The sequence below is a fragment of the Babesia bigemina genome (genome assembly GCF_000981445.1).
Source record: "Babesia bigemina genome assembly Bbig001, chromosome : I".
NCBI classification, from domain to species: Eukaryota; Apicomplexa; class Aconoidasida; order Piroplasmida; family Babesiidae; genus Babesia; species Babesia bigemina.
In genome coordinates this window covers 2153074-2170756 of record NC_027216.1, presented here as the reverse complement: position 1 = coordinate 2170756, position 17683 = coordinate 2153074, and the positions used below count along the sequence as shown (strand labels likewise).

Here is a 17683-nt window from a genome sequence, read left to right as displayed (position 1 = left end):
CCCACCTGCGAGTCAACGGCGCGGCACGTCACTAGCATATATTTCTTCCACGCATTTCCTGACACCTGAGTGGAAATCAGACCCGTGGCCGTCATTGTTCCGAGGATGACGGCTGCCGCTGAAGAGCAGGGCCGCGCCAGGCCTCAGCGCAGTAGGTTCGCTGTGCGCCGCGCTTGACATGATCGCAGACTGGATCCTGCAGGCGCTCTTCCAAGTCTTAACAATCCACATCATTATGAGCATCTTCGGCGGCAAGCAGCGCAACGCGGTCGACCCGGTCACCGGCAAGCCTGCGCCGGCGTTGAAGAACTACCTGGCCGCCGGCGAGCTCTACGTGGGTTCCATTTGGTCGCTAAATAACGGTTTCGCAGGATGTGTTCGTATACGCGAGCCCGGAACCGTACCTCGGCGTGGATTCCTTGGAGAGCAACGCGCAGCTTGTCTATTCTGCTGAAAACCGGGCGTACGCGCACAAATTCAACCGCGCCTACGAGGTCGTGGAGGCCACTGTGTCGGCACCATCCAACTTCTTCGACAGCGAGGACAGTGTGTTGCACGCGATTGTCTTTTTGGTCCCGCACCGGTCGTACGCGACCCGCGGCTCGGCGCTCCACCTGTCCACGTTCAAGGAGGGCTTCGACGGGCACGTGATCGTGAAGTCGATTCCGCTGACGATGATGCGCCCCGTGAAGCGCAGCAAGGAGGTGAGCCTGGTCGGCGGCGACGCGGAGTCTGCGCCTGAGGAGGACGAGGGTGAGGATCTGCGGAAGCACTGGGTTCCTCGCCTCGACGTGAACCTGGTGTACGAGACTGCGCCTTGCATCCAGCGTCCGGGCGACGTGTACTTCGATAAGTACGACAAGCACCCGGCGGAGGGCGTGTACGACCCCCTGATGTACCTATCGCAGTTCTGGGTGCTGGAGGAGCACTACCAGTGCGTCAGCCCCGAGATGGCCGGCGCGCCCCTGGAGCTGAAGGTCCACTTCTCCACTTGCAACTCGATGTACTACATCATGACGACGCAGTTCAAGGCGAACGCTGAGACCGGCGGGATCCTGGGCCACCAGTCCGTGAAGGAGTTCGAGATGTTCAAGCGCACGCTGATGACGACCAACATCTACATGCTGATCTTCTCTGGCGCGTTCATCTTGCTGCACAGCGTGTTTTCGTTCTTCGCGCTGAAGAACGACATCCAGTTCTGGCACAAGAACGACTCCATGGAGGGCCTGTCGGCGTTGTCGGTGCTCATCAGCTTCGTGTGCGACGTGATCATCGCGCTGTACGTGTTCGACAGCGAGAACGTGTCGTGGCTGATATTGTTCGAGATGGGCGTGGGCGTGGCCGCCTCTGCGTGGAAGGTTTCGAAGGCCATCAAGTTCAAGTTCAAGCGCCAGTTCCCGTTCGTCGAGCTGGGCAATGCCAACGTTAGTGTCGCGTTGTTTCTGTTTTTAACGCTGTGCAGAACTATGTGGAGTCGAACACCAAGAAGTACGATGAGCAGGCCATCAAGTACATGAGCATGGTGATGATCCCTTGCGTGGTGGCGTACGCCATCTACTCGTTGTTCTACGAGAAGTACAAGTCGTGGTACTCATACTTCATTTCTGTTGCGGCGGGCTCCGTGTACACCTTCGGTTTCATCATGATGACCCCGCAAATCTACATCAACTACAAGCTGAAGTCGGTGGACCACCTTCCGTGGCGCGCTCTGATCTACAAGTCGCTCAACACCTTCGTGGACGACGTGGCGTCGTTTTTGATTGAGATGCCGTGGATGCACCGTCTGTCGTGCTTCCGTGACGACATAATTTTCTTCTGCTACCTGTACCAGCGCTGGGCCTATCGCGTGGACCCCTCTCGCCCGAGCGCCTGGAACCACCCCGAGCAGGAGCCCCAGGAAGTGGCCGAAGGCGCGGCCGCCGAGACCAGCATCGAGAACGAGCCCGCCAACGCCGATGAGGACGAATCCGCGCCCACGAGGCGCCGCTGAGCTCCCTCCCACGTGACGTCGCCTCGGCTGCGCCGTTGTTACGGCGGCAACGGGAGCCCGCTATCACAATGCTGGGCCCCCAGCATTCAATTTACAGGCCGTTTTGCGTGCTAAAAAGTGGTTAGTGATTGTTTTCTAAGGACGATTTGCGCACGCTCCACTCTGGCGCTTTCTATACGTGCCCTGCCAGATATTATGTTTCATCCCGTCATCTCGTCGGCCGGTATGCTCTTGTAGTACTCCCTGTTTATGGTGGCGCCCTTCGAGAGCACGGTGGTGTCGCCGAGCATCCAGAACCGGAGCAGCTCCTCCTTGCACGGGTACACCGAGTTGCCCATGTCGTTCGCGGGCCTGTAGGTGTCATCCGGCGGCGCGTACACGAACTCCGGCCCCATGTTGAGCGTGCAGCACCCGCCCATGAACGTCGAGACCCCCGGGTGGTACTCCACGCAGTAGAGCTTGGTGATGACAGTCTTGCGCCACACCCCGTTGACGGAGAACCTCAGCTCCGCTCCGGCGTTCGGCACCATCGCTGCGTTCATGGCCTCGGGGTTGGTGACGTCGCAGAGCAGCGCCTTGCGGACGAACGGCCACATGGCGGCGATGCCCCTGGGGTCGGCCAGCGACGCCGTCGGCGTGTTGAGCTTGATGGCGCATCCCACGACATCTCCGACTTTGAGGTCGAACCCCTGGTCATCGGAGTCGCTGACGTCGCGCCCGTCATACATGATATGCCCTCCGTTCTGCAGATGGTTAGCCGCCCTGTGTCCCTTCACCCACCTGGCTGATGGCGCACCCAAAGGCGTTGACGCCTATAGGGCTGTCGAACCTCGAGAGTCGCGTGCCGAAACCGATGCGCACACACGGCTTCAATGCGTCCTTGAGCTGCGGTGTGCTCTCAAGGAGCGCCCCTACGGTGCCGACCGAGTCCCACCCTCGCAGCCTGAACTCGTGCCACTCGGGGTTTGGCTCCTGGATTTTGCACTCGAAGTACCAATTCCCGGTGGTGGCGCAGCCTCTGCTGAGCGCCGTGCACCACATGGTGGACCCGGTGTACGTCAGCCTGTCCTCCGACAGGCGTGCTGGCAACTCGCTCTCACAGTACCTGCGGAAAGTGAAGCTCCAGCGATGCGGCTCCTACCTGATATCGAACGAGTTGTACTCCAGGTCTGGCATCCATATTATTTTCAGCCGCTTCGCCTCGCTGGCGAGGTCGACAAGCTTGCGTCCCCTTTCCATCGCGCCTGGGTCAAGGGTCTACGTCCTCTTGTGCGCCGCTGCAGAACGACTACGCCGTAGCGGTATGCCGGGGGAGACACTGAGTGCTCCAGCGCAGGATCGAGTTTGAAGTGGCTCAAAAGCTGATTAATGCAGCACGCCGCGTCAAATTGTGGCCGTGCTCGTATGCTGACGCGACCACAACAGCAACAAGGAGGTGAAGCTTCGAGATAGACAGGCTCGTCCCTGCCCTACGTTCGACGCTCTCCCCCCAATACACGGCCCAGAATGTACCTCCTGGGCAGACAAGAGTCGATACTGGCGCGCTTCGACTAGAGAATCTCTCTCCCTAGTCCGTCGCAGAAACTCGTGGCGTAGTTTTTGCGATTCCGCAGGCGGCGTTCATCCACCAATCTGGACCAACGGCACTCCCCGCGCGTCTACGGGTTGCTGCACGAGCCTCGGAGCCTCTTGAAAACCGATGTGCCCTGTCGTACCGATCTCGTCGCACATTTAGCGGATGACGATCATCCACTAGACAGACTGCACTTTATCAGTGACATTTGAGTGTAAATTCTTGTACGAACCCGCCGGTACAGCCGCGGCGTGCCGAGTGGTGTGGGCCATGCTCGCCCGGTCGTGCCGGTGTGTCGCGTTTTCCCTGTTAATGGGGGCGTCCGATGCCGCCGATTCCGGCATGTCTGCGCCCGCAAAGCGTGTTTTAGCATCGCCCTGCGTCGAGGTGTGAGGGGAGCTCATGACCGCGTAGCTGGTAGAGGTGTGCTGCGCAGGCTGCCGTAGCGACACAGCACCCGGTCTCCCGGCTCCGACACACGCGATAAAGTTCGCCACCGGATTTGCTGACCCAATCGCGCCGTCCGCGGGCAGTTTAATTCTAGTTCCGGAGTTCCGCGAGGAGCTTTCTCCTGTTTTTGTTTCCCCTGTATTTTGACATTATTGAGTCTTCGGCCCACCGTTGAACCTGAGTCTGCGCTCGGCATTCGAGTTTCGGAGGCTCACGGCTGGGTTGAGGCCAGCTGCAGTGCGCACCGGCGCCGAAACCGTTTGTTGCCCTTTGATGTGACTGTGCCGCGTTGCGATGTACGCAAACCACGACGAGGCGCAGAAATGCATCACCATCGCAAAGAACGCCCTTGTTAAGGGTGATGTGGAGAAGGTACGTGGCCGCGTGTCGGCGTTGACTCTGTTGCAGGCGGTGAAGTTCCTGCTGAAGGCGGAGTCCATGTACCCGACCGATGAGGCTAAGGCCCTGCTTGCAGCGTGCCGCGCCAAGGCGGCGAGCGGCAGCACAGCGGAAGCATCCCAACCGAGCAGCAGCTCCAGCAGGAGCGCGCGTAGCGGCAGGGCTGCGAGCAGCGCGTCGGACGACCGCGCTGCCGCCGACGGGGCGCGATCGACTGCCAAGGCGGCCGCTCTGAATCGCGAGTGCCTGCAGATCCTGAACAGCAAGAGCTACTACGACGTGCTCGGAGTGCCGCATAACGCCAGCACGGACGACATAAAGCGCGCTTACAAGAAGCTGGCGCTGAAGTTTCACCCTGACAAGAACCCTGCCAAGCGTGCGGGCGAGGCCTTCAACAAGATCTCCGACGCCTTCCAGTGCCTGAGCGACCCCGATAAGCGTAACTACTACGACCGTGTGGGCAGCGACCCCGGAGCCGCGCCCGAGAAGGCGTACCGCGCTCGGCCGCAGGACATCTTCATGACCCCGGACGTGCTCTTCGAGGCGTTTTTCGGGATGCACCCGAGCCGCCGCGCACACTACCATCGCAACGCTTACGAGCACCACTACGCTCAGCACGCGTCCAGTAGCTCCTCCTCCCACCACTCGGGCTACCACTCGACGTCGCGGCAGTCGGCTTCTTCGTCGTCCCACTCCGGTGGGCAGGCGCAAGGGTGAGTCAAACAGGCGTCCTCACACATGTTGCGCAGCGCTGCACCAACGGCTGGAAGGATCCCCTTGGCGTTTTGGTTTCCGTTCGTGGGCCTGCTCATATTCGCGTTCATGGGGGTGTTCTTCGGCGGCGAGCCGCCGCAGTACCAGTTCTCCAACAGCGCGCGCTACAGCCGCATGCTGTCCACTCAGCTGAACGGCGTGGTGTACTACGTGGACCCGCGCGTCTTCGAGCGCCGGTACCCGCCCAACTCGGTGGACCGCGTGCGCCTGGAGTACGAGGTCGACTACCACTACTTCGACAACAAGTGCGCGCGTGAGAAGGCGGAGAACGAGCGCAAGGCCTACGACTACATATCGCGCCTGCAGGTGCCTCCGAAGGACCTGAACGACACGCCCGCCAGCTGCAGGACGCGCGAGTCGCTGCACGCAACGTATTCCGATTACCTGCGCCGGCGTACTGCGCCCCGCTAGTGGGCGGTGCCGTTGCCGCCCGACGGCGCCAGGCTGATGGAGGCGCGGCCTATGTGACCATAACTGCAATTTTAATTTACGTGTGTTCAACTGCTGGGCATTGTAGATGTTGTGTGGCAGCGTGGTGGCTGGTCGGCGATGGGAACACAACTCATGGCGATTACTGCCCAGCTGTAACTAAATTGTTGATCCCCTGCTCAGCCGCGCGCGTGTTTCAACTTGGCGGCCTCGTACACCAGCGCGCTGCTGTTGAGCCCGGCGGCGACGAGGCTTGCGGCGGAGTACTTCACGCTGGTGCGCTTGACCCTCGGGGCAGCCGCCTTGCAGCGCGAGGCCTTGCTGCGGCTGAACTGGTCTTGCAGGCTCTTGAGCTCAAGTTGCATGAGTTGCAGCCGGACCTGGCTCTCGCTGCGGCGCGTGAGGGAGGCTGTGGCTCTGGACTTACTGGATGCACTTGATCATCGCCATGTAGAATTCGCGCGCGAACCCCTCGATGACCATGGTCCTCGTAGCCGACGAGGCAATGCTGCCGTCCTCGTTCCTCGGCTGGTAGAGCACGCGGCATTTGTTCCCGACCCAGTACCCGTCTATGAGCTCCCACATGCTGCGTGCCGTTTACACCACACGTGGTTCCTCCTGCGTACCTGATGACGACCTGTTTCCCCTTCTGCTCCGCGTTGTGCGCGTGCAGCACCAGGAAGTTGTTGGGGTCGGTGCCGTCGCAAACGAAGTACCACGTGCCGGAGAAGAGGTGCGGGTCCCAGAGGTTCCTTTTCACCCCTAGGCAGCCTGGTCGAGATGAGAAGTCGAACAGTGCGCCATGACTACATACCTTGTTTGCCCGTGCGCCATGCCTCTCGGTAGGTCATTTTGATGTCGGAGATGTTGGGGAGGGATTCTCCGCGCAGCTGCAGCCCCTTACTCCTGATTTCCTCTTCGCACATTGCCTGCCACTGATCATCGGCCTTTGCGGTCGCCCTGAGGCCGTATGGGCGTATCAAAGGTGCTCCTACCCGTTGCCTTGGGGCTGCCCTTCCGCGCGGTTATTCGTCGCTGCAGCGGCAGTGACATGGCCCGCAGCGGAGGCTGGGCCGTGCATTGTGCCAATCCACATCTTGAGCAGCCACCTACAAGTTGCGCAACTCGTATGGATAACGCCGCTGGGAGCGTTTGCGATTCAAAACGACCCTTGGTCGCGCCGCTCGGGGAGTGGCAGTCGATTTGCCAATATCTCCGCCGAAGCGACTACCGAGGCTAAATGTGTAAGGTGTGTATTATATAAATGTGCGATTCCGAGGCATATTTAGCGGCGGCAGCTGCTTTTCCGCTTCGCTGTTCCGACGATGGCCTTTGACGCCACGTCCCCGTTGGGTCGTTGCTGCGCCCTTTCGCATGCTCATCCACTTCTGTAGCACTCACAATAGCTACGGAATCGGTTCAACTATGGTCCACGACTCGCTGAGCTTTTTCAGGTAGTCCAGTTTGGCCTTGTCCGTCTTCAGGGCGTTCCACTCGTGGTAGGGTATGACGCACACCTTAAATCCCTGTGTCTCACATTTGGGCGTGTTTCGCGGCAGCGTACCTTCATCGACAAAGTGTCTATCTCGACCTGGGCGAACACCGTCAGCTGGCTGGACATGGCGTAGTAGCTGAACGGCCCTGCAGACGTTGTTGCCACGTGACTCCCATTCTCACCTGCGCACTTGATGACAACGCCGAGCTCCTTAATGTGGACGTCAGCGTGTATGTAGTCGAACCAGACGTTCCTCGCGTGGTTCACGTTCTGCGTCGCCAGCATCCTCGAGACCTCCATGCACCACCTTGACAGACGCCTCCGCACCTGCGTTGTGTTTGCAGGCGACTCCGTTACAGCTCACTAACATTTCGCAACTTGTACTGCTCCACCTTAGCAACTAGACCCTTCACGTCGCTGCAACATGCCTCCAGCAAGGCTGAGGCACCGTTAAGGTTTGGTGAGGGGCACCCACCCGGCTGCTTGGTCTTCAGGTGGTCCACGACGTACTTCAGTTTTATGGCTTTGTAGTTCTTCAACACGTCTTTCTGGTTGCACAGGAGCTTCAAACTCTTCTCCACCGTCTGCGCGTTGACGTGATCGGGGCGTTGCCTTGAGTGGCGCTCACCTGATGCAGTGGCATGTCCAGCATGCAGACCGCCGTGTAGAGGTACAACACCAGCGATTGCGCATCAACGGTTTCCGGGTTCTAAATAATAGATAAGTCGGCCTCTATTTGGTGTGATGGCCCTACCTCGTCAAGCATCGACTGGTATTTGAGAATCGATGCCTCGTACAAATTTTTTGCCGAGAAGTTGAGCTTGGCGAAGGAGTGGAACGTCAGCGTCAGCAGCTCCTGCGTCAGCTCATTTCTCTCCACAGCCGGTCGTAGTTTGTCCTTGAGCAGCCTCAGCAGCATGGGGTGCCGTATGTCCAGTTTCGCCAGGGCCGCCAGGACCAGCGCGGCCTGCAGAGGGGTCATCTGGTGGTGTCTGAGCGACACGGCCTTGAAGAGCATATTCCAAAACCTGCAAGAAATGTAACAATGGCACGATTGCTTTGGGCGCTGGCGATGCGGTGTTGTGTCACCGCCGACCTCACGCCGCAACGATGTGGACAGGCGGCTCACATACCTCTGGTGGTACACCTGGAAGAAGGAAAGCGCGTTTGCCGTCAGCGTGATATCCTGCATATTGGCGGTGTCCATTTTGATACATATCTGCGCCGTATTTAACGCTGGTAGTCACTGAAATGGGCGGTACCTCGTTGGTGGCCAGGTCGATGATGTCGTAGTTGGACAGCTCGAGGCGCTTCAGCGAGTTGAGTATCAGCGCCGCTCCTGCGCCGCCGTATCCACAAATGCAAGCTATGGGACCTACCACTACACGATAGTCCTGATATGTGCCTCACTATCAGCGGGTTGAGGATCTTCAGCAGCTGCTGGTCTCGGTACCTGGGCATCCATGTGGCCGACAACCGCCATGCGTACCTCACTTTGGCGAACGAGTACATGACGAGGCATATGTCAGCCGGCTGCATGGTGCCCGCCACTACTGAGAGGCGGTGCACGTATCGTTTCCAAAGGGCGTCGTTGAACACCCGCCCAGTAGCCGACCGGTATATGCTCTTGACCAGCCCCTTTATGCCATCATACTCGCCTGGATCAACGGGTGGCGGGTCACTTGCGATTTCCTTCTTGGAGTCGTCTATCACTTTCAGCGTATGTAGCGTTCCAGGCGCCGATGCAGCCACCTTGTTGATGGAGGAGGCCTCCATGCCGGATGTGGCCGGCGGCCGGTATAGCCGCTCAATCGACCGTACCATCTTCATGACCCTCTTACTCAGCCTGGGAGGCCGTTTGTGCGATTCCGCCTTCTGTTCAGGCTGCGATGGCGGCTCATCCTTGTTAGACGAGGTCGGAGCTGGCGTTTCACCGAGCGACCAGGGCCAGCTTATGGGCTCCTCCGCCTGGCAACTGCGGCCCATGGGCGCGCCCAGGCCCGTTCCTGCATTAACACATTGCGATATAGTGCCGTCATCGGCATGGACTTGCCGCTGCCTGGCAGCCAGCGTGGCGTTTCGACGCCCGGCTGCGCTCCGGCACGCTGAGCTGGAATCCACGGCATAACGCCAGGAAAGCCCACACCTCGGCACCAAAAGCCGCCTGGCGGCCACTGTAACCATAGTATACAATATTTATGATTACAGTTCTTTTTGAAAAATGGAAACGACGTGGCTTATTGCGTGGCCAGTGAATGTGTAACAGTGATGTCGTCGCGTCAGAACTCGGTTTTAAAATATTGACCATCGATTTTGAAAAATAACGTCATTCTCTGATTCAGGACCATTTGAAGGGGGCCTCGAGGTTCTTGTTGGCGAAGTCCCAGTTGACCAGATTCCACCAGCCTGCGGCGATTGTGACGCAGTTCTTTCCGACCTACTGTTGATGTAGCTCGCCCTGTCGTTCTTGTAGTCAATGTAGTAGGCGTGCTCCCACACGTCGCAGCACAGCAGCGGGCGTCCGAGCTTCTCCTTGAGCGGCGAACCGGCGTCATGGGTCTGCACGATGTCGGTGCTGCCGTCGTCCTTGAGCACGAGCCATCCCCATCCGGAGCCGAAGTGACCGGCGAGAAGGTTGGAGAAGTCCTGCTTGAAGGCCGAGAAGGACCCGAACTTCTCCTCAATCTTCTTGCGGATGGGTCCGGTGGGCTCGCCGCCGCAGTTCGGCCCCATGGAGTTCCAGTAGAAGGTGTGATTCCATATTTGCGCGGCGTTGTTGAATATCGCGCCGCTCTGTCCGACGACGAGTTCTGCGGTTTCATGGCCCCGCAGCTTCGCGAGTGTCAGACCTACCTTCGAGCGAGCAGCTTTCCAGCGGGGTGCCCTTGACGAGTCCTGCGCACCGATTACAGTGGGACATATATAACCTTACCGTTGAGCTTGGCCACGTAACCGGCGTGGTGCTTTCCGTAGTGGAAGCTGAGCGTCTCCTCGCTGATGTGAGGGAGCAGGTCCTTCAGGCCGTAAGGCAGTGCAGGGAGCTTGAAAGCCATTGTTCTGCCGCATCATTAGTGCATTTAATAAGCGGCAGGTCGCTGCTCGCGGCCGCAGACGGTGCCGTCGGATATATCGGCACCGCGGCGCGGCGATGCAGGCGGCGTTTCCCGGCCATCCACTTACATAACGCTGTAGCAAACAGAATTTCGGTATCGCGCGTATTAAATGGTTAAACTTAGTTGGCGCAATTACGTTGACGCAATGTGCACTGAAGGCGAGAAAATCAGCATCCTTATGGGGACGTTGCTGCAATCTTTCCGTCGTCGCGCTGCTGCGGGGCTTTTCCGCGCCATTTTTAATTTGGATGGGATAATCTTACACGCGCATTTATGTCGGGTCGGGATTCGTCGAAACTCTCGGGGAATCCCGACGGCAAGGGTGAGTTTTATCCAGAAGGCTGCTCGGTGCTACGGGCGGTGTGTAAGGCGCGCTATTTCGCCAAAGGGCGCATTCAAGCCGCGTTCGCCGTGCCTTCCGCCCACAACCAAGTGTAAATGCCCACATAAGCGTGCAGGAAACGTTGTGGAGGAGCAGGAGCGCCAGTACGAGCGTTTGCGTGACAAGCTGCACCTCAGCAACCATGACAGCGCATCCGAGGTTGACTTCATCATCTTCATGCTGCACGGCATCGGGTCGAACTCGAACGTGCTGGGCGCCGACTATCGCATGATCAAGTACTCGCTGAGCAGCATCAAGCGCCACTGGTTTTACCATGACAAGCTGCGGACGCATGTGCACCTGCTGGACTGGAAGAAGCACATCATCGACGCCCAGAGCATGTAAGCACCGCTAAGCGACCCGGCATACCGCACTCAGGTTGTTCGACCACACGTACATCACAACGGCGAAGGAAACGCGTAAAATGATCACGAGCCACATCCTGGACATCGGCTTCTACCTTAACCCTCGTTACTGCGACTTTCTGTTGGAGAACATCGTGGCTGAGTTGGACGGCGAGATTTCACGGTTACGCCACCACCCGTCCGGCAAGTTCCGCAACTCTAAGATCGCCATCGTGGGATATTCGCTGGGGTCGCTGATTTTGCACGAGATCCTATGTGGCAACCCCGGCCGCGCGTCGAACCTCAGGCCCGAGGACCGGCCGAAGCTCCGGAGCAAGGTGGACTACATGTTCTGCGTCGGGAGCCCGCTTTCGTGCTTCATGATCTTCCAGTCGCCGCAGTACATGGCCACTGGGATGTGCCTGCCCGAGGGCGTCGAGGCCTACAACATCTTCCACCCCTACGACCCTGTGGCATACCGGTGGGAGCGGCTGATATACCGCGACGTCAAGGAGCTTCCTGAGCCCGAGATTCTGCCGTACTGGCAGAACAACGGCTTCAAGAACTGGTACGGCTGGGAGCGCAGCGTGCAGCAGGCCAAGACCATGATCGTGGACAACATCAGCGACGTGGCCTCCACCATCGGCCGCAGCATTTTCGGCTGGTGGGGAAGCAGCAAGAGCAACAGCGTGCTGGCCAACAACGTGGCTAATCCCGATAAAAGTGAGTTTAGGTGACCTCGTCTGTGCATCTGTGCCCAGGGTCTGCGGCGCTGAGCAGCTTCAAACTAAAGCTGAAGGAGAGGACTACCCCGGATAACACCGATTTGACCACGGGGATCATAAATCCAACGACTTCAGCCGTAGATGCGGCTGCGGAGCCTCGTGCGGAAGAGCGCACTGAGCACCCCTCGGAGCAGGATCAGTGGTCCGATGACGCGGAGGGCGGCGACGCCGTCAACGGCCTGTTCGATGAGGAGAGGCTAGCCGCGCAGTCAGCGAAAGCTCTGCACGACATGAACAAGCAGGCCGGTGGGCACCTCCGCCGCCGCTACGATTTCCAGCTGCAGGAGGACATCACCGAGCACTTGCTGAGCCCGCTGGGCATCATCCAGTCGCACACGAACTACTGGTCGTCCAAGGATCTGATGTTCTTCATCCTGAAGAAGCTGAAAAAAGGACATGCTCGCGTATCCATAACCACTTATTTCAAGTCGATACGCTTGCGGGCCAAGTGGCTGGCGGACTGCGCTGCAAACGACGAGTTGAAGGCCAAATTCCTGGCGCTGTCGGAGGAAGCAAGCGCCTGTGCAGATCGCGTTGCTGCTGAGGTTGGTGGTTGTTGTTAATATGTGTTTGTCAATGTCGTCGCAGGACAACAAGGCCCGCCTCGAAGCCGCCGCCACGTTCAGCTCGACCTGGTCGAACTTCATGAAGTGGTCCGAAGAGTACTGCGAAGACGCAGAGCACGTTTGTAGTGACCCCATAGACTGAGGCTGCGATGTTGTACATTGACACCGGCAAGTGGCTATGCGGTGGCGCTGAAAAGTAGTCGCCTCCGGGACTGCCCATCACTCTGGTCACTCTTAGTGGATTCCGTGCCACGCAACCGTATTTGTCGCGCCGAAGCAGCTTTGCAAGCTTAAATATGCGAGGAAGACAAGTACGGGTTGATGATGCGAAAGTTTAGGGCGCTGTGTATCTCCCCTACGCCTCGGTGCCGTAGTGGCTGATCTCACTTGCCGCCATCGCACAATTTTAATATAGATGTCAGCTAATATAATGCTTAACCGCCTGCGGTCGCTGGCTGGGGCGCAGCAGCTGCAATGGCCGCCGGTATCCTGCTCCGACCACGACGTGACCTTCGCGCGCTCAGGTAACGGCAACGTCGCCTTCCGTTCACGGCTGTGCAGACGGCACAAACACGCACATCACTGTGGACTTCGACAAGCTGCTTAGCCAGCTCCAGGGCACGTTCCCCGACTACCGGCGGCAGAAGCTGGGAGTGCTGCGGAAGGCGTTTGCGTCGATCCTTAAAGAGACTTTTGGGCCGTAAGTACGCGCTTTGCCAGTTGCTAACAGGTGCAGTGATTACGCCAATGGAAGTAAGGCTGATGTGGAGATGGAGGACTGGTCGCAGCCGGAACGGAGGAATGCTCGCCGTAAATCGGCTGACTTGCCTGACTCCGAGCTGCGTAGCCTGAATGCCACCATGGCCGACTCCTACCGCCAACCGGCATCCGGCGACCGCAGTGGCGCCAATGGCACTACTAAGCGTGCGAAGAAGTCGCGAAAGAGCGACGCGGATGAAGAGGGATTTGAGTCACGCATGCTGTTCATACCGGAGCGGAATATCGCAACTCGTCTGGATCACGTGGGCGGTATCGAATCGATTCGCGCGGATATAAACGACCTGGTGGTGCGCCCGCTTAAGTTCCCTCACGTTTACCGGTTCTTGGGAGTCCAGCCTACCAAGGGCATCCTGCTGCACGGCCCGCCTGGTTCTGGCAAGTCCAAGCTTGCCGAGGCTATCGCAGGTAAGAAACTCTCAACGGAATGTACTGTATGCGCGTTTTATGTGAACATACGCTATTGCACCTTTTATTGTATTACGGTTTCGACGTCACCGCTTATGCGTGTTGATTGGTCGGTCCATCGGTGTACTGGGTTCTCCTCGTTGAATGCTGTATCACATGTGTTGTGTTATTTTCACGTTTCCACGTATATACGTGATTATAACGCGTAGCTGTATGCATCTATGTCTATGTTATAAAATCCTTCGAAGGAGAGGCTGGCTGTGCGTTCTTCCGGGTTGCCGCCACGGAGCTGGTGACCGGCATGTCCGGCGAGTCGGAGAGCCGGTTGCGCGACTTGTTCGAGCAGGCCAAACGCACGGCCCCGAGCATCATCTTCATAGACGAGATCGATTCCGTGACTCCAAAGCGAGAGAACAGTTCTCGGGAGTTGGAGAAACGCATCGTCGCCCAGCTGGGCATATGCATGGACTCCCTCGCCGACCACTTCGTCATCGGTGAGTATACATCTGTGCGTTAACCTAACGTTGCACAGTTATTGGGGCCACTAACCGTCAGGAGTGCCTCGATCCCATGATCCGGCGCAACGGTCGGTTCGATCGTGAGATTAGCATGGGCATCCCCGATACCGATGCCCGCTTCAGCATCCTGCGGGTATGTACTACCGTGAAATGTGCACTATGTCGTAGGCGGTTTCTATGGGGATGCGTCTGGGCGAGGATGTGGACTTCGATGAGATTGCGGCCATGACCCCGGGTTTCGTTGGTGCAGACCTACAGGCCGTCACGCGAGAGGCTGCGGCGTGCGCAATAACGCGTATATTTGCGGAGAGAGGGGAAACGGTAGGCGGTGTTGGTAAATTACGTGACTTTATGCTAGATCGCTCCGGACTCGGTAGATATGGAGTCCGCCTTCGTTACGCAGCAGGACTTCAGGGCGGCGGTTGGCCGCGTCCAGCCAAGCGCACAGCGTGAGGGTTTCGCCACCATACCTAACGTGACATGGGACAACGTGGGCGCATTGTCGCATCTGCGGAAGGAGATGGAAGACCACATTGTGTTCCCCATTACGTTCAAGAACCTCTATCGCACTTTCGGGGTGGCGGTGCCCGCCGGCATCTTGCTCTACGGGCCCCCAGGCTGTGGCAAGACGCTGCTGGCTAAGGCAGTGGCCAACGGCAGCAAGGCTAACTTCATATCGGTCAAAGGTATGAAGTGATGCATCTGGCATTCGCCTTGACAAAATCGTAGGTCCCGAGCTTTTGAACAAGTACGTGGGCGAGAGCGAACGTGCTGTGCGCCTGATATTCCAACGAGCCGCTGTGAGCGCGCCGTGTGTCGTATTCTTCGACGAGGTGGACTCCCTGTGCCCGGTGCGCAACAGCGAGTCCAACCAGACCACCGAACGTGTGGTCAACCAGCTGTTGACGGAGATGGACGGTATCCAGAACCGGCGCGAGGTCTACGTTCTGGCAGCAACTAACAGGCCGGATATCATCGACCCGGCGATGCTGCGACCTGGCCGTCTGGAGCGCCAGATGTACGTGCCGTTGCCCGATGCGGCAGGCCGCGTGGACATTCTGCAGAAGCTCACTGCCGGCATCCCCGTATCTGCGGATGTGAACTTCCAGACTCTGTCGATGCAAACCAACGGGTAGGTGCAACCACACCACATGATGCTAAAACGGTCCCAGGTACAGTGGCGCTGACCTGGCGTGCTTGGTGCGCGAGGCAGGCATAGCCGCAGTCGAGAAGTATCGAACCGAGTTCATGAACGCAAGTGCCGCAGGGGTGTCCATGCGCTTAGTTGCAGCGCCAAGCGGTGCCTGTGTCACCTCGCATGACTTCGCCGTGGCGCTGTCCAAGGTGACGCCCTCGGTGACCCAGCAGCAGATCGACTTTTACGAGCGCTTCCGCCACAGGCAGTTTGCTGGTCAGACGTTAAATTAAGTTTTCACGCTTAGTTTGCTAAGTTTGTCGCGCAGAAGAGCGACCCGTTCGCCTTCCGGCAGTGGACGCCATTCGGCCATACGGACGATGGTTCCACGCCAGCCAGCGGCGTCGAGGCACCTCATCTTGAGGTCGGTGGCAGTATTGTACACGACTCTGGCACCGTCTCGCAACAGTCTGGCCTCCTTATCGTTACACAGTTCGCAGTATAGACGGCGCTTGCGGTCGATGCAGTTGACCTGGAAGGTGCCCTGGACCATCAGCGGCACGGGGCGGTACCCGAGCTGCCTCAGCGCCATGTAAAGCTCGTCGCTGGTAGCTGGCTGCGGGTCCTCCAGTTTGAAGCACGCAACTGCTTTCAAAAAGGTGCGTGATCGGTCGTTGAGGCCCTTGTAGACGGCCCGGTCGATGACCCGCAGCCTCGCCTCGCACAGCTTGAGCCCGCGGCAGAAGGCTAGTTTTCCGGCTTCCAGAAGCCTGCCCAGGGCCGCCACAACCGCTTGGTAACATTCTTCGAGCTTGGGGTACCTGGGTTCGGGGTTGTTTGCAGGGTCGAGCGACCCTGGCGCCCGCAGCACCTTGTTTGTGCACTTCGCATAAAGCAGTTGCGCGACCCTCGGATCGATGCTGTTGTAGTCGTGAGCGCCAACATGCTCGGTCTTGAGCTGCCAGACTCGGCATGTGGCGGAGAAGTAGCTGACGCAGAACTCCATGACATTCTCCAGCAGCGCGTTGACTAGGGCGGTGTCCATGCGCGCCCCGCTGACGAGGGCCACGTTGAGCATATGCACGTTCCCTTTCGCTCGTCTATAACGCAAGTTTAGCTGCTTCACAACGTCGTCTTCAGTGTGCTTATTTTCGGACTCGATTAGCGTCGAAATCAGGTTGTTCAAACCGGTGGAAATGGGTGTTGACTCGTGGCCCAGGACACTCACCGCCTTCATCAACGTCATTATTTGTCTTCTTGTCGCCGTCTTGCCCTCCTTACCGAATCCTTCACAAACCAGTGACGCGCATTTTCTCAGAAGCGCTCCAAACCGCTCCTTTTCGCAGAATCGGTACATCCACGCCAGGTCTCGGCAAACCTCCACCAACTGGAATGGCTTCCACCGGTACACGTTTACATTCACGACGCTTATGAGGTCATCTACAACTGTTTTAGGGGGTTGACGCAGTTCATAGGCCCGCAAACTGGCCAACAGCAGCGCTACCGTTTTCTCATCCTTGATGAGTTCTTTTATTCGTTCGGCCCCCACGAGGCCAGATAACGCCGATCCGTCAACAGAGCTGTCGTCCCTATTGGACCTATCCCTGTTTGTTTGCAGCTCCTGTAGAATCGCCTTGATGATACCGATATGTAGCTCGGGGCATTTGCACGTCCTGCTGATATCGACAAGACAGGCTAATAGAGATCTCGCAGAATATGGGTCACAGTTATCTACCAAAACCGCCAACTGCCTGCCAGCTAACTTTAAACGCTTCTTTAGGTCGGATTTAGGCTGATTATGCACAACCGTATCAGACTTCTTGGTGAGGTCATCAGGGCGGGGAAACCCATGTTCCAACGTTACCCCCTGATACGCCCTGAAAGCATCTGACCACGTTTTGGCGTTATCCAGCCACGTGGAGACGGCCTGGCCGTCGACCACTCTGGCACTGGTCGAGCAGAACCACGATGCACGAATGTTCCGTGTTGTATCCGGGATTGCGCGTCCGAAATGCAGGCCGTGGATATTTCGTGGACCAGAGAGCACTGTAGGGAATCCATGTACGTAACTGCTCACATTATTGCCCGATGCAGGTATGCTCCTCAGCCGATGTGGGCATCGTGACAAGTAGCGCATGGGCATTGTGGACGACTCAGACCACCCGCAGGACAGATTTGCACCCGTTCCGCTTATGCCACTCAATTATCCGTCTTGGGTCACGACTTCTACCATCAGTGCGCCGCTTTAGCAGGCTTGGGCGGCTGAAACTTATGAATAATGAGCGCGCTGGGCACCTACCGGTCCGTTTATCTTGAGCATCACCGACTTGATCATGGGTCGCACGCCGAGATCGTATGCGATGTAGTTGATTCCGATGAACAGGGTTCCGAACATGGCTCGCCTCACCATAGGGAGGATGCAGGTGCCCACTCCATACGGCATTCTTCCGTGTTGATTGGCGCGGTCCTAGGGTTGGTGGATGTAGCCTTCCAGCTCCAGCGCGGAGGCCAAGCTTATGTATCGGTCAATTTATGGCGTGATTAC

At 58.1% G+C, this 17683-nt stretch overlaps 9 protein-coding genes across 9 annotated transcripts; 4 read left to right on the top strand and 5 right to left on the bottom strand.

Moving 5' to 3' along the window:
• Positions 1-105: 105 nt before the first annotated feature.
• BBBOND_0109770 (transmembrane CLPTM1 family protein, putative) lies at positions 106-1990 on the top strand (the record flags this gene model as incomplete). The annotated part of the gene is made up of 4 exons (XM_012911411.1): positions 106-151; positions 189-334; positions 372-1424; positions 1463-1990. 4 exons carry the CDS (start codon positions 106-108, stop codon positions 1988-1990), a joined length of 1773 nt encoding a protein of 590 aa, XP_012766865.1.
• A 200-nt stretch (positions 1991-2190) lies between these two features.
• On the bottom strand, positions 2191-3229 carry BBBOND_0109760 (Set1/Ash2 histone methyltransferase complex subunit ASH2; the record flags this gene model as incomplete). The annotated part of the gene is made up of 3 exons (XM_012911410.1): positions 2191-2733; positions 2771-3095; positions 3132-3229. The coding sequence occupies 3 exons, from the start codon at positions 3227-3229 to the stop codon at positions 2191-2193; spliced, it is 966 nt and encodes a 321-aa protein (XP_012766864.1).
• Positions 3230-4307: 1078 nt separating this feature from the next.
• BBBOND_0109750 (DnaJ domain containing protein, putative) lies at positions 4308-5597 on the top strand (the record flags this gene model as incomplete). Its single annotated transcript, XM_012911409.1, has 2 exons — positions 4308-5125; positions 5162-5597. 2 exons carry the CDS (start codon positions 4308-4310, stop codon positions 5595-5597), a joined length of 1254 nt encoding a protein of 417 aa, XP_012766863.1.
• Positions 5598-5794: 197 nt separating this feature from the next.
• BBBOND_0109740 (hypothetical protein, conserved) lies at positions 5795-6696 on the bottom strand (the record flags this gene model as incomplete). The annotated part of the gene is made up of 5 exons (XM_012911408.1): positions 5795-6005; positions 6043-6201; positions 6242-6386; positions 6430-6575; positions 6611-6696. The coding sequence occupies 5 exons, from the start codon at positions 6694-6696 to the stop codon at positions 5795-5797; spliced, it is 747 nt and encodes a 248-aa protein (XP_012766862.1).
• Positions 6697-7021: 325 nt separating this feature from the next.
• BBBOND_0109730 (hypothetical protein, conserved) lies at positions 7022-9096 on the bottom strand (the record flags this gene model as incomplete). Its single annotated transcript, XM_012911407.1, has 9 exons — positions 7022-7141; positions 7180-7256; positions 7293-7437; positions 7479-7694; positions 7739-7819; positions 7865-8138; positions 8244-8329; positions 8373-8449; positions 8490-9096. 9 exons carry the CDS (start codon positions 9094-9096, stop codon positions 7022-7024), a joined length of 1683 nt encoding a protein of 560 aa, XP_012766861.1.
• Positions 9097-9448: 352 nt separating this feature from the next.
• Positions 9449-10163, bottom strand: BBBOND_0109720 (superoxide dismutase, putative; the record flags this gene model as incomplete). The annotated part of the gene is made up of 4 exons (XM_012911406.1): positions 9449-9516; positions 9552-9920; positions 9964-10005; positions 10043-10163. The coding sequence occupies 4 exons, from the start codon at positions 10161-10163 to the stop codon at positions 9449-9451; spliced, it is 600 nt and encodes a 199-aa protein (XP_012766860.1).
• A 333-nt stretch (positions 10164-10496) lies between these two features.
• On the top strand, positions 10497-12442 carry BBBOND_0109710 (Phospholipase DDHD1; the record flags this gene model as incomplete). Its single annotated transcript, XM_012911405.1, has 5 exons — positions 10497-10545; positions 10682-10946; positions 10984-11672; positions 11711-12279; positions 12323-12442. The coding sequence occupies 5 exons, from the start codon at positions 10497-10499 to the stop codon at positions 12440-12442; spliced, it is 1692 nt and encodes a 563-aa protein (XP_012766859.1).
• A 273-nt stretch (positions 12443-12715) lies between these two features.
• BBBOND_0109700 (ATPase AAA type domain containing protein, putative) lies at positions 12716-15431 on the top strand (the record flags this gene model as incomplete). The annotated part of the gene is made up of 9 exons (XM_012911404.1): positions 12716-12824; positions 12862-13000; positions 13037-13485; positions 13734-13979; positions 14018-14136; positions 14172-14324; positions 14362-14689; positions 14733-15135; positions 15176-15431. The coding sequence occupies 9 exons, from the start codon at positions 12716-12718 to the stop codon at positions 15429-15431; spliced, it is 2202 nt and encodes a 733-aa protein (XP_012766858.1).
• On the bottom strand, positions 15428-17275 carry BBBOND_0109690 (hypothetical protein, conserved; the record flags this gene model as incomplete). The annotated part of the gene is made up of 1 exon (XM_012911403.1): positions 15428-17275. The coding sequence occupies one exon, from the start codon at positions 17273-17275 to the stop codon at positions 15428-15430; it is 1848 nt and encodes a 615-aa protein (XP_012766857.1).
• Between the last annotated feature and the right edge of the window lie 408 nt (positions 17276-17683).